The sequence below is a fragment of the Apteryx rowi genome, unplaced genomic scaffold (assembly GCF_003343035.1).
Source record: "Apteryx rowi isolate R43461 unplaced genomic scaffold, aptRow1 scaffold_51, whole genome shotgun sequence".
NCBI lineage: Eukaryota > Metazoa > Chordata > Aves > Apterygiformes > Apterygidae > Apteryx > Apteryx rowi.
The window spans coordinates 3,619,029-3,634,699 of NW_020450772.1; the positions used below are offsets into that span (position 1 = coordinate 3,619,029).

At 40.6% G+C, this 15,671-nt stretch overlaps 1 protein-coding gene across 11 annotated transcripts in view; it reads right to left on the minus strand.

Annotated features, from left to right (window-relative positions):
• The window catches only part of GIGYF2 (GRB10 interacting GYF protein 2), a 79,744-nt gene that overhangs the window by 23,418 nt on the left and 40,655 nt on the right, over positions 1-15,671 (minus strand). For 9 of the 11 annotated variants that reach the window (XM_026080106.1, XM_026080107.1, XM_026080111.1 and 6 more), the window contains 2 exons: positions 6,288-6,467; positions 66-283 (listed from right to left, as the gene is read on the minus strand). In XM_026080106.1, the coding sequence (XP_025935891.1) occupies positions 66-283; positions 6,288-6,467 (398 nt within the window). The remainder of the gene's footprint in view (positions 1-65; positions 284-6,287; positions 6,468-15,671) is intronic. The other 2 variants (XM_026080109.1, XM_026080105.1) reach the window with 1 other exon arrangement.

Consider the following 15,671-nt stretch of genomic DNA (forward strand, 5'->3'; position numbering starts at 1 on the left):
ATAATCTACCGGACATAAAGAGGACATTTGCTCAAAGCGAATACAGGACCAACATAGCTTCTCACCTTTAAAGAGAGAAACGCTCCAGAGGAGTCAAATGTTCCCATTTCTTCTTCTGCATCTTCTAAGCACCATTCAGGAAGGCTGTCTCTGTCGTCGTCCATACTGCCACTGCCACACCGTACTCGTCGATAACCCCGTTCATCATCTCGTTCCCGGAAATCAAATTCGAACCTCCGCCGTCGCTCCATGTGCTCTCGCCAGCCTGCAGAACGAGGGCCGTCTAAGGTGGGGGGAAAGTAACTTTATAAGACAGTTCCAAGGGGTAGTAGCTTACTTGGAAGGGTGAAGGGGAAGGGAAAAGGTGACAAACAGTGACAAATTCAGAAAGCCACTACAGGGTACAATCCACCTAAAAATGGGCATCTTAAAGGGGGGGGAAGTCCCTTACTAATAAGCAGGAGATCTTCAAATATTGCCCATTGTATATATATATCCACATTATAAATCATATTATGAGCATTAAAAACAAGTAAGGCTAAGGGTGGGCTGCATAGTCTGAAATACGCTACAACACCAAAATAAGACCAACAAAACTAGATGTTGATTGAACTGAGCAGTCTCCCTCAACCAGCCATCCCTGACTTTTATATATAAAAGATGCCAGTTTTGTTTTTTTTTTGTTTTTTTTTTGTTTTTTTTTTGTTTTTTTGTTTTAAAAGGAAACCATCTGCAGAAGTTGCATCCTGAACAAACCACCCATGCTTTTTCCCTCCTGCCCCCAGAGGCATTTTTGCATATATGCATGAAAAACAGTCTGACAACTTTTCAAGTCTCTTGAACAATATTTTAGTCACAAGATACTAAAACCTGGAATGCTAATCCATAAAAGAAAGGGAAAAAAACTTTCCAAATTAACTACAACTTTTACTTTGCTTCTATTTTTAATACATTCAGAAGACATCTTCATTCAGCCAAGCTTAACAAAATCCTTTACAATATTGCTAACTCTATTTAAACTGAAAAGAGCCTGCATCTAGGTGAAAAAATTGGGAGTGAATGTACTGTAAACAGCTTTCAAAGCTCTCCATCCAGTGGAAACTAACTTTATCAGAAACGTGCAGAATAAGAAAGAAAACAGTTTAGCTTTTAGTGCTTTTCATGTTGGCTGTTTACTTGTCAGTAGTAAAAATTTCCCCCTCTTTTTTTTTTTTTCCCTGTCACAAAATTTGCTACAATCGGTGGAAACCAACATTTAGTTGCACCGTTTATCAAGTGGCTACCAAAAATCACAGCGAAGAGGAGAAACACTGTCCTCTGTTCCATTTACTTCAGATGGACGAGGGGCATCGACCCTCTGAAGTATTCATGTTTACCATGCAAAAATCAATTTTTGTTTCACAAATACAGGAAATTTAACATGACAGCCCTCTAGAAGCACTATGAAGTTTTTAGATTACATTTAATCAAGGAAAAAAAAGTTACATTTCAACAAGGCCTTCACTATATCGCATGTGCTTGCTTTGTAAATATTTCAGCTGTATAGCTTAATCTCTCTTTTAGTAACGCCTTGAGAACAAATAAGAAACATTTTGGCATGCAAAACTGTCAAATCAATGTCCTGATACAACCTTTTCAATGTCACTAAGGAAAGAAATAAGGCACAGTAAGTTTACGCTTATCGCATCTTTTCAGTCTGCTTTAAAATAGTCCTTAACATTTCCGAGGTCTATTATGCCGACCTCTCGTTCACCAGTAACATTTCAAAAACATGTAAGCAAAGATGAAGTCTCACTGATGGATTATGTATTTTGGAGAGCTCTAGTAACAACCACTTCATATGTTGTCTTCAGAAGACCGTTACTGCCCGATGCTCCATGCTCCTCCACCCACAACTCCTGGCCTCCAACTCAGGGCACATTCAAAAGGCGCAGGCTGCACAGGGCCACGCTTTTGAGTCACGTATATGAACGTACACAACCAAAAAAGCTGTTTCATTGTCAAAGAACAACAGGACCTCTGGGAATAACCAGCAACTAAGCTGGACAACACAGCACACCTGAAAGGACAAGCCTGACATTCAAATTCCACTGACATGATATTGGAAGCAATATTAAGTTTGCTTTTTCACTCCTATCAGAAACACCAGGCCTTCCTTTGGCATCGGAATGCTTTTTCCAAGGTCTGAAGGGGAGAGGTTTCCGACATCCAGAAGAGGTGTCTGATTAAAGCCACTGGCAGACACCTCCTCGGTACAGCCAGCAGCGTCTGCATCAGGTTTTCCAACACATGACGAAAGAGAGCGGTGGCCTGAACCTGGCTATCCCATATCCTAGTTAACTGCTTAAAGCACCTGACTATTTGCTACCCTGGGGCTCATAAACAGCTGAGCATCTCTTCTGCATCTCTCTTCTGTACCAAAGAGAGAAAATTTGACACAGCAAGCGCTTTCTGTGCAGCTGTCAAATGGGCCACCTTGACACCATGCCTCAAGAAGAACCTCAATTATTTTCATATGGTTCACATCCCTAATTCCAGGAGCACAAGCTGTTCATAGTGGGACCCAGAAACATGGCTTCTGAAGGCAAGTTCTGTCTATTTTATTAATTCCAGGTATCTTCAAGTTCAAATTAAAAACTTGAGAATGTTCACCATACAGTTTGTTTGGAAAGATTTAGTCACACAGTATCTCATTTCATAGCTTGCACATTTTCAGAGATAGGGGAGGTGTAAAAAAATAAGAGATAAGTGGGCCCTTGCACACTTGTTTCTTAACAACAAAAGCTTATAAAAACAGTTAGACTATAGAGCATTTTGACAACTCAGGTAAGTACAGTGCTGTCAATCATTAAAGCAAACCCAAGTTAAGATACATCTTGAATTCTTATATTAAGCTATATAAGTAAACAGTTAGGACACAAACAGCTTTAAATTTAGCCCTGCAGTATCATTAGGCACCAATTAGATGGGCAGGATTCCAAGTCGGGAAAAGTAGTTTTAAGCGGCATCTACCCACTCCAATTTATGGTGACATTGTAGGTGAAAGATAAGACTACTGGCCACATGACAAAAGAAACAAGTACACCTTACTCTCAATTTTTAATAGCTATTTATCTCTTAACAGCCACATTATGGAATTTATGAAAGAAGTTTCTAGTGTAAATACTAAGCTAAGCACACAAAAGAACAGTAAATATTTAACTTATTAGCATATGTTGTATATGAACTTGATTTTTATTGTGCTCAACTCTAGAGCAAGATTCTCCAATATATGTTAGCTGCTTTATGATATTCAAGAAGCACAAAGCACAGTGACCATTAAAAAGTCTACTTGATTTACAACAGTTGATTCTGAAAATAAGGCAAACCGAGATGAATTTGAGAAGGCTTTCAAGCAAGCAGAAGTCAAAAACCACGTTACTATGAAATTACAGACTCAAGCCTCACTAAAATACCTTTCAGGAAAAATATCTTTCAGTGGAGCTGCTCAAGGGAAGACAAAATTGTATCAGAAAGAAATTTTGGGCAAGAAGAGATAATCCATATTCCTTAAGGATGGCTTAGTAACAAAAAAAAGTCAAAACATCTATAAATCATTCACTAGCTTTGCGACCAAAAAAGGTTTTTATCTATACCTGATAAAACAGACTTGCTTTGTAGATTTAAAGAGTAATCACTGTATGAATCCACAGAAAAGGGGCATCTTAGGCAGGCAGGCACTAAATCATTAAAAAAGAGGATGAAAAAGATCAAGCAAACCCTGAAGCAGCCCATGAATTCAAGACTATGGTCACATTCCTCTTGCAGCTAGTTAACCCAGCCTACCTTACGTAGGCTGTACACCAGGACTGGTACCACGATTACCTAGAACAGTGAGCAGAATAACCTTGCCGCTGTATAAGCCAAAAAAGGAAGATGTTTTCTGTCAATGCCCAAACCAACCCAAAAGCTCCACATCCCAAATTCTGACTAGAAAAGCCTGCTGATACAATCCAGACAGTTTTCACACTCGTTAACCTGAAGCTGATGATTCTGGAAAAAAAAAACAAAAAACACCCCCCCCCCCAAGTTCACATGCTTCTGAATTAAAAAGTGTGTGTGTGGGGGGGGGAAGTTGGGCACGTCTATTTTATAGCTGAAAGTGCTACAGGAGCTTGAACTCCAGCATCAGCAAAACCCATTTAACTTCTCCATGAAGCTTCAAATAGCTGAGAATAGAAGCTTTTTGTAGAAGTTTAGCAGCACACAGGACAAACGTACACAAACTGAAAGTCAATGCTGACCGAGAAGTCCCTCAGACCATATCTCCCAAAAGGTCTTAGAGTCGAGATTCCCCTGGCATCTAGAGGGAAAACTGACTGATTTTGTTCTTCGCTCCACGATCAGCATTGAGAAGATTCCTCACTTCATTTTAGCCACAGCCACGTGAGGGAGGAACAGTTCAAACACAGCATAGCAAAACGATAACTCTCTTCATGCACATCAAGGGAGCTCACTTTAGATTCAATAAAACAGATTACAGAGAAGCTGGAAACTATGCTTATGGGCACAAGACCGCTTTAATAAAAGCAGCCTTAGTTCACTTTCTCAATCCTCTGTGCCTACCAAAAAAACCATAGAAGATGAGCAGATTTATGTCAGCCATCCCTCGATAAACACAGTTAAAGGATGTAAAATAGAGGAATTAAAAAGATGGAAAAAACAGTCTGCGGGAATCTAAATATTCTTTGCTTACCAACAGAACATAAGCTCAAGCCTGACAACTGCTACGCTTCTCTGAACTGCTCTCACCCCAAAGAAAGCAGGCGACATGCAATCTAGTAGGGAGCACGCAGAGCCAAGTCAAAGGAAGGTCCAGCTACACAAGTGAAGACAGTACTTTAACTGTGAAGACGTTTGTCTGTTCTTAGGGGGGACGTATGCTTAACATTATTACCTAACAGCAGAAAGTAGAAAGTAGTAGTTTAAGTCACGCCAATTTGAGTTAAACTCATTGTTTAAATCAAGAATACGATGAAAACAGTTTTCGTGGTCCTGTGGCTACTACTAATAAGAAAATTCTTAACTCTGACCTGAGTTGAGACTAGTGTGATACAGCTGTCAACTCACTCCACATCCATCTCAAATTTAGCAGCTTCTATGCAGATTCTCACAATTCTTAGAACAGGCTTTTATACCCATTAAACTAACTGAAATAAGTTAGTCTACTATAGCAAAAAATTCAAATAAGCACAAATATTTCCAATGATAGCATTAGAATGGATTGGAAACCTTTCCTAGAACATCTTCCAGAAAAGTTAAGACATACACGAACTTCTGAACTTCGAGGTCTCTATGCTTCCTTTTATGCTAACGTAGGCAGGCTTGTACTTGCAAAACACTCCACTCCTGAGTAACATGCTACATCTGATCATCATGAGATACTGCTTCAGCTGGCTTGATATTATCTCAGTTGTCTGACAAAGCTGCAGTGTCCAACGAACAATCATGACCAAACATCAGGGAAAAGAAAATGATATTCTTCAAAATTTGCCCCTTAGCCCCGCTCTAAATAGAAAACATCTGATAATAAATCTAGCCTAGGGTTCATTCCTAACTTTTAGTACAARCTAACAGTTATTTGAGGGCAAAGAGTAATAAAGTGACTGTGACTATCAGACCATCACTATCAGCTACTGACTATCAACAGACGTAATAGTTGCTCACATTATAGTACTAAAAGTCTTTTGGGATGTTGAAACTGGTGATCACCCCATTGAAATTTAGCAAGAGACAAGACACCCTGTAAGTACAGGGTTGTTGGCCTTCCCAACACCATCTGAAAACTAGACAGGCCAACAGCCTGAGCGGTTTAGCGCCAGTATCACCCTATAGCCTTAGACATGCTACCTAATGTGAGGGAGTAACTTCTGTAGCTGTAGAGCTGAGGGAAGAGAACAGCAATGCTGGTAAAAAATAATCTGATTTTACCAGGCACATACTCACCTGGAATACAACACAGGCAAACACATGCCTGAAGAATATTGTTCCCTTAAATAAGTTTAGGGCCTTGAGGACATTTAAAGAAAACAACAAAACAGGAATAATTTTGTGCTCACTGTAACATTTTTGTGACCAAGAGCTCTATGTATGCGAAAGCAGTAGTTAGTGACCAAAACTGCATAAACATTACTTATTTTTGTCCCAAGCCTTATGTCACCTCCTTTTCCTCTGCTCTCCCCAGGCTCTGATCACCCACCACCCTATTTCCCTATTGCCGATGCATTTTTCTCCAGATCTCCTCTCACCTGGACTGTGAGGGCGCCACCTCTCACCATCCCTCCGTGACCCAGCCAGTCGCCAGCCTCCGTCATCATCTTCCCCATTTTGTTCCTCCCTGAAGATGCGCCAGTTCTCGCTCTCAGAGCGTATAAACTCATGTTTCCTCCCTGTTGTTGCTGTCCCACCTTCCTCAAAGTTTGGTCTCACTGCAAAGAAAACATGCGCAAGTGAACATGCAGTCCAGTCTTTAGGAACCTGGAAACACAAGGTATGTAATCTTGCTCCCTTAGAGGCAAAGGTGCACCAAAAGTGAGCAGTGATATAGACCTAAGAGAGCAATGGAAGTTTATATGATAGAGTTACCTGCAAGAGCAGGAGGGAGACAGATTTAGGAAATCCCTGCCAGTCCCTATGTATGTTTGGATGAAAAGACTGAGGAAGAGAATATACACAGGTAAAAGCAAAGCACACAAATGACAGACAAGGATGGGCAAGAGGAGAGGAAAAGACGACAAATTAAGAGACACAGGAAAGCATAAAAGGAAAGAGGCCAAAGTCTGCAAAAAGAAGAAACTGTTGTATCATGAAAAGCCTCATGCTAAAGGAAAACGGGAATAAAGTTTAAAAACTGTAAATAATACACACTTTTATACAAACCAAACATATCTGCTACATGCATAGTAAAATTTTAAAAAAGGGAAGGCCATACATTGTATCCAATACTATGTGCACAGTTTTAGGCAGGACTGGAAGATTACAGTAGGATTAAGGATTAAACAAGAAAAACACGGCTGCATTAACATTACCCTGCCAATCTGTCTTCTGGAGAACCAAGGTCAGTATGTTAAGGGTTAGATGCAACAAAGCTCAAGTTTAAGGAAGAACCTATCAGAGGTTTAGGAGACTGTCATTTAGTTCCTAATTTATGCCAAGGTATATTTAAAATACATCATAAAATCCTCAGGTACTTAATGAAGAACACCAGTCACAAAAAGATGACGTAAATATTTTTAGAAAAGGAGTCCGTATTATATTACAACAGCTCGGGTTAGACAGACCTACTGCTTTTGTTGTTGACTCACCCCGAGAAGGAAACACCAGCACTGAAACAGATGTTGGACTAACTTTGAACTTGGGGACTGGGTGTTTCCTTCAGTACRTCTAGTTGTGCAACTGCAGTATTCGCACATGAACCACAACCACGCCACTTCTTCACTGACACTGTTAACCGCTGTTAATCTGAAATTATGTGGTTATCTACAAAAAGGCATTCAAGTGCTAGAGAACAGTACTAAACATATCCAGAAATATAAGAAAGATTATATTTGGGGAAGATTGTGGAGTATGCCTGCTTGTTTAAACAGGAAAAACAAATAAAAGCATGACTATGCGCTGAGGTTTCTGGTGTGGAAAACAACTTTAAATGACAAGCTTAAGTAACTTTAAGTTAACCTCTAAAGAACTTTGTTTTGGCAGATTAGGAGAGTTTTTTTCTTTTTCTGCCAGTGATAGCTGAAAAAGCCACGTGATATGATGAAAGGGGAAATGCAGAGTACCTAAAATGGGGTCCTTATCAAACTTCTTTAGCAGAATTCACAAATTCTTCATGCCTAAGGGTATTGCACCCTGGACATGTAAAACAAGGATATGCCTCCAAACCGCGGGGGAGAAAAACTCCTCCTTCCTCTGGCTCAAAACTTACACATTATATTGTTTCTCTTCTAGGGAGGGACACACTGAAAGGGTACAGGTGGAGTGAAACCCAAAGTACAAAATCCAGGAGGTTTCAAGGTTCCTGTGCTCCAAGTTTACATTGAATACTTTCATTGCTGTTGCAGGAACAAGGTCCTACGTGGACTTTCAAGGCTGCATGTCCCTGATCAAATGAGTAGACAGGAAAGGCAAGGAAATGTCACCAATGTTTAAGACGCAGCTCTTCAAAAACCGATACTCACTTGAGGACCTTAGAAAGACAACCCTGGAATACTCTTATTTTTATGTAAAGAAAGAGTTACATATTCAACACATTACCTGCTGATATTTATGTTTTAATTTATATTAGCCAATCTGACCTATGAACTCATACATAATCAAGATACACATTTATTTTGTTGAAAGGGACATCTGGCTAAAGACAACTGCTTACTTGCTGGGCTTTGAGTCCTAAGTTTTAAACAGTGCATTTTGGGAAGCCTCTGGTGATACTGGCTCTGAATAAAACCAAATTACTGAGACACTGGACCCTCTTCCTTTGGGAATCACAATGGGGACAAAGTTTCTTATCTGGAATCAATAAATCTTTGCAGATTAACTACTCTTTTTCCCACATGTTTCATGGTGAATAAATGAAGACAATGAGCTAGGCAGAAAATCCATGTCTGGGAATTATACACATTGTTAATGTTAGATCTCCACACAACGTAAGGCAGAAGTAATAGGAAGTGCAGGGAAGCATCTCAGTACTGCTCATCGGATAGAGGAAAACTAGGAGCCAGAGAGCTAGAGAGTCAAGCCAGCTGGAAGTAAAATACGCCAAGAGAGACCACCACAAGAGTGCCCCAGGCAGAGTGCTGCGATCTGACCTTAACAGACTGGACGACAGTAGATGCAAAGGGTAAGGCATATGCCTCCATTTCTCTCTGAAGCTGTTTCTGAAATACTAGAAGCAGCAGCAAAGAGTACACAGATGCATGTTCACTTTCACCACAAAAAAYATTATAATCAACAGAAACTTAATTTGCTATTTTGAGAAAAGAAAGTCTTATTTTTAGAGCTACATCCACTCCTTTCAGAGTGGATTAGAATTCAGTTGAACTCACAGCTATTAGCTGAGGCTTGTTCAATAACGACATTATTTTGAGCAATTACAGACACTATCAAGCAAGAAAAAGGACACAGTTTCTTTCCGTTGTTATTAAGGTCATTTAAGATTCTGCAGACCGCTGTTTAACCCTGGCAAGCTATCGGCCCACTGGCTCCATACAGGTTTTCCCAAAGCCTTTGCAAGGTGTGTTATCCAAGGAATACTGTGAAGTCTGCTTTGGCTCTGAACATCCGTATCACTGCTTGAGCTTCTAGCGCCTCTGCAGATACCTATGTGTCATGGGCGTACTGAAGACAATTCAGGTTTTCTGGTACACAGTCCCTGAATGCAGCTGGCTTTGCTCCCAAAAACTGACACCGAATTTTTGAAGCCAGGTTCTCTGCAGTAAGCTTGCAGAAAATTGCATCCCCATTTTGAGCCATGGGCTTCGAAATGCTCATCTCCAGAGAGGTGACCAAACGTCATCGAGTCCTGTTTGCCAGGATCAGACACAGGCTGGATCCTCTCTCCCCTTTATCATTTTAGATTCTACAGTATTACCAAGCTAAGAAACAAGAAATCAACTGAGAGGTCAATATTACATATATTTGAGGATCTGTGATTCTGCAACCTTCTTCCTAACCAAAGGATCATGGCAGTGCCCCACAGCAGGTGACTGATCTGATGCCACACTTCTGTGGAAGTGGACAGAAAATGCAGTATATCATAACGTACTTCAGTTTTCTGGTACTAGGACACCACTGAAAACAATATTACAGGACAGCAAAGTATGCGTCAACAGGGATTAGGCACTAGATGACCTTCGACATGATGCATATCAACCAAAAAACCGAATTCTTTATAAATGCAAGTCACAGGGATTAAGGCTCAGAAAACAAGCTAAACAACAAAAAACTCGACAATAGTATATAGGAATGTTCCTACAGTTTACAAATGAATTCATAACTTCTGAAGTCCTAATACATTGACTCTGCAAGTTGTTCCTAGCCCTGAGAACGCTTTTCAGCTGAAATAACCCAGTTCAGCAAATCAGGATTTGGCCATGTTTTAAGGATGAAAATCTAAAATGCAGTCTATGGTTTTGCCTTGGACTAATTGACGGGACTTCCTGAAGAGAAGGAACAGTAAAAGGGCACCTCTGTTCAAGTCTGTCACAAAGCCAGCAACGGTGTTTACAGAAAACTTCAGATAGAGCATAGCGGTATCCAGCCAAAAAAAGCTTACAGCTGTGCAACGTGGAGTTGAGGAGAGACTAACCACAGAGAACAAGACTAGGACTCTGGGATACGGCCCTGCGGTAACACGCTTATGTAGAGGACTTGCTACTAAACCGACAAATAACTTTCAGTTCTCCATGCTGTCGGACTACATTTCCCATGGCATGTTCAGTGTTTGGGGAGAATTAACAGGAAAGCAATGACTGACAGCAATACTGTTTCCTCTAAACACAGGAAAAACTAGGGAAGTCCACTGTGTGCTTTGATTTGCTCTCTTCTTTCTGSTGCATGCTACACAGATTTCCTCCAGAGAATAAAAAGAAACTCCTTTGCACCTAGTATTTTCAAAGGACCTCAAATAACTTTGCCTAGATGAATACTTTAGTAACACATTTTACAGAAGAAAAAACCTATAACAAATGGACTTAAGATAACGTTTCCAAAGAAGGACAACCTTCTCAATTAGACAGTATTTGGCATGCTATGGACACTACAGGAATACACACACAGCGAAGGGACTCATGGCCAAAGGCAGGGGCATAAATCAGAAATTCTGACCCCATTTTCCAGCRTTGTATTTTCTCTCCCTCCAGAAATACTCGACCTCAACGCTAGGTCTCAAAGATCTACTATTCAAATATCATTCCATATTTTTCCACTAAACTCACCACCATCCACTGGCATGACTAACAGGAACGTTTAATTCCATTACAGATACCTGGAAATCACAAACTACTTCACCCACTGTGTGAGTTAGGTTTTCAAGTCATTCAGTAGAATCAGATTAGAAACATGTGACCAGAGACCATAAGCTTTCTACAGTACAAAACACGGCTTCTTACAGTAAAGGCAAAACCTACTTGTCGTAGTGACTAAAAGAGGCTCTCTGTAGTGGAAGTTCAACCTTGCCAGAATATACAGAGAAGGTTCAAGGGCAAATCACAGTGTCCTAGAGGCTGAGTGGTGGGTGCCCCCTCGCGCTACCTTACTTTCACTGGCTCTGAAGGTCACACTCTGCCTATCGCAATTTACAGTGCTGTGCCTGAACATGTATTAAAATGCTCCATATTAATGAAGCAAAGAATTAATGTTTTGTAATTTAGGACTGGGGACGGAGGCAGGGGGGAAGGTTAAAGAAAAAAGCGAGGGACGATTTTGTTTCCTAAGCAGGAAAGTCTACATTAATAATTTTCCCAGCAGGCCTTCAGTATTTTACTGCAAACAACCACAGCCTTTGTTTCTCAGATCCTCTTACATCTGACGTTCGATCAAAGCCCTCACATCAGCAGCTAACCAAGAAAAAAAAAAAAGCGTGAAGTACTACTGCATTACAAAGCTGTCCTCACAGCTCATTTTAGTCGTGCAGCATGCTGACAGCTCCATGCATTCCTTCAGCTAAAACATCCTCCCTGTAAGATCTCTTCAATCTAATAAGCGAGAGAGAGAAAATAATGCAAGTAAAAATGGTTTCATCTATTGCCTGGAATCAGTTTCCCCACCTCTTTAAGGGCAGCAACTCACCTAATCTACATCGTTTCATTCCTAAGCTTAAAGAAAATCCTGTGATTAATTCCAGGTTCGCACAAAGGAGCAATGTGGGGATGGAACAAAAACGGCCTGATCGGCATCTTCTGACTAGCATTAAGGCACAATTCATCAACACCCTCCAGAGACCGCAGGCTGTCCGGTTAGTTGCAGCCCACGCGTTTGCTAACGCCTGCGCTCAGCAGCACGGGACCTAATGGGAAGGGGAAGAAGGGGCACTAGAGAAGGAGCAAGGAGACCCGAGAGTTTCCGTTTTCACCCAAACGCACGCTAGTTGACGTTGGTTAGGAAGAAAGTATCAGAGAACAGCTTGTGTTTCCCAGCAGCAGCAACAGAACTTTTTCCATTCAGCTTTTCTAGAGGAATTTTGTCCTTTTGAACTTTCAAGTAAAACTTTAAGATTATACAAACCTAAAAAAAACCCACCACACTTGATGAAGGAGGGGAGGGGGATTGCATCCCGTCTCCAAGTAAGCGCTTGAGGATTTCTGCCGGGCTGCGAAGGGCTTGCGCTGGGGAAAGAAACCCTCCTAACAAACCAGCATTCTTTTCCACATGATCAGAGTTAACCGGCCCCCCGGAGGCAAAATGACCAATCGAATCAGCTTCAGATGAAAACCAACCCCCCCAGTATTATAAACCCAGGAGTGAGACATACAAACCCCTTTAAAGAAGAAAAAAAATTTTTTTTCTACCAACCACTTGTGGGAAGTTTCTTGCCAGTGCTGGGACCAGTACACACGACTGGCCCACTACCCTTTCTGGAAGCCAGGTATCTCCCTTCTCCTACACACAAGCTCTTCAGAGACTGGTAAGTACGCAAAGCTATCTATGTTTTTCTTTTTCCGATTGTACAATAAGAAATAATCCTATCATTCTGCAATCAAAGGAATCCAAATTATTGTTAGGGCACAGAGCTTTATTTCTGAAGCTTCCCAGATTAAGTATGACAAAATAGTGACAGCAGTTTCTGTAGTTCTTCCTCAAAAAAGAAAATGCTCTCAGCTGGTAACGCTCATAATCGCACCCAGAGCTAAAACATCATGCCACATCCTTTCAGAAAGCTCAAGACAAACAGTGCTGGAAAGACTCTCTGCAACGCTCTATAAACAGGGAGCACTGCAAGACCACAGCTAAGGTAACTGGGCATTACCAAGCCAGATCTTAGGAAAAAGTCATCCTCACCTTCTTGCTGCGTTCGTAACTCAGCATTTCACTTCCGTTCCATGAGGAATTAAAGAAATATGCTTCACCTCTTGAAGCCCACACTCACCACTTGCAATTACATCTCGCGCCTTCAATCATTTGCATCAATCAATGCATTCCGATTGTGCTTATGAACACATTGCTGAGAGCTAGCACTACTCTTCAGGAAAACCACACACAGGTCACTGAGCAGGAACTGTCATGTCTTAGAAAAGTCTCTGTCATTCTAGACAAGTCCTTGGGCCAGTTTGCATCACCCAGGGCAAGACCGCTCTTCAAAACATGGTGAGGTCCATAAAAATGGACAGCAAACTCCTCTTACTACAGCCTTGCATCTAATAACATCCAACCTCTTAATTCTCCTAAGTTTACTCCCTCATTAACAATACTTAAAACTTGGCATTTATGTATTCTCTGTAAAGGATTTAACAAATACTAGCACATTTTAGGACCTTTAACAGGTAAGCAAAGTCTTGGTAATGTTTTTCTGCTTCTCTAGCGATGGCCAGACTAGTTGGTTCATTCAGATGCTACTTCATAATCAACAGCTATGGTTCATCCTGATCCTCACAGTATTTTAAGTGTGCTGTACTATGTGAAAATACATTGCGGTTCTAGCCAGAAGTCACATATATAAGGAGTTTTGCTTTTTATGCTGTAAAACATTGTTTTTTCCCATTTTACCATAAATGTTATCTTTTTTTTTTTGAGGTACATTCTGTTAAATGGTTGCACAAGGTCAGAAGTAAGAGCTCTCGCATCCTGTATTTTGTGGCATTTGCTTTGAAATGTATAATTTGGGCTCAACAAATTAAAGGTCTCATTTTTAAAAGGCTTTCATTTATAAATGTAACAAGTCTCAAAAACTGTTATCTTAATTCTGCAGACTACTGGGGGGTGGGGAGGGGGATGACCAAAACCCCCCAAAACAGTGCTGTCACAAACTACTCCTATTCATCTCAATGAGGAACGAGCTTCAAAACCTAAAGGACAAACACATTTGAAACGTCAACTATCCTACTAATAGTTGTAGCATAAGTTTTCAGCTAAAGCAGTTATCCCATTAACTGAATTACCTCCTACAGCGTTAACATTGTCCCCTACTGTAAATTATATGATCCAGTCATGTCATCAATACTAAAAAGTGTCCTCATTTTTTAATACAAATATCAAAGCATCTCAAGGACTGCTGTTAAACTGAAAAATAAAAACACTGTAGTTTTAATAGCATGCCATTAAAGATAAACTTCAGTTGTTCCTGTTGCAAAGTCCAGAAGTAAGGACACATTGGGATGATTATAGCTTACAGCACAGAGATGGTGTCTAAATATGAAAAAGGTACAAGATTATTTGGACCCAGCTCGAGTACAGAAAGAATGTACATATTCATGGAAGGGGCATGCCAGCATTACTAGGGTTCTAATAAACTTCAATATTATAATATTCTATATTATAATAGGTCAAATTATGCTACCATTATAACCAATTTTTGCAGTTACTCCCAGCAAACAGCATGTCCTCTCAACTACTTTGCTGTTGCAATGAAGTAGCACAGTACAAACTTTCTCAAATCCTTTCCAAGGTCAATTAGAACAGATTTTGTTAAGAGCGGAAATTGGGCAGGTGAAGCAGCACTACAAGAGTTTTTGCTGGAACACAGCTCCACATAAGGGCATTCAAGCTCCTAAACGGGAAGCAGGTGCATTAATATACTGAGCTGAAAACTGTCTGGAAGTGTCACTGCCAATGTCCTTCAACTGGGAAGGCAAACAAAAAGCAAATGAGGACTCTTGCAAATGAGTCCTCTGCAATCCTAAAGTCATAACAGCCGAGCTCTTGCTGTCAAGAGAAAGGCTTAAGTAAAGGATGCCAAGAGAAGAGGTAAGAAGCATGGTGGTATGAAACAGTAATGTTTCTTCAAAGAACCATCACAACACGAGGAAGATGATCTCAATCAAAAAGGCAGAGCATGGGAGTTCAGTTCAGCATACTCTAAGTGATAAGCACCAAAATGGAGAGTAGTGCGTTGGATCATGAACTTCAGAAATGCAAGTGATATTCTAGAGCTGTAAGGTAAGGTTTTATCATGAAGAAATCATTAGCAAGCCACAGTAGTTTAGAACCTGTCCAGCTTGCTTGGAAAAGGGAAACCATGACTGTGACTTGTAAAGGTAGTACTCGCCTTACTTTGACCTGTCTTAGAAGAACGTGCACAAGAGAAGCCAGGCTGAGGACGGTAAAGCAAGAGGCAACCTCCCCCCCCCCAAACATACACAAAACCCTTAAGACTACAATTGCCATTCACACTACAGAGTTACTGGTAATCATTTAGTTTTCAACAGACTGGAAACAGGAAAGATTATAAACAGTGAATGCATATTAAAGACAGGTCAACAGGCCAGAAGAGATTTAGAAAAGTCTTTTCTGATGGTCCCTGTCTATACCAGTCAGGGGATACCACCTGGGACATGGAAGGGGAAGGATCACCCCAAAGGTACAATGATTTCGCAAGCCAGGAACTAAGAAAAGCAAAACCAGACAAAGAGCATAAAATAAAGGTCAGAAGATGACATTAGACAAACCTAGATTAGAAACACACTATATATTTAGCAGTGGAG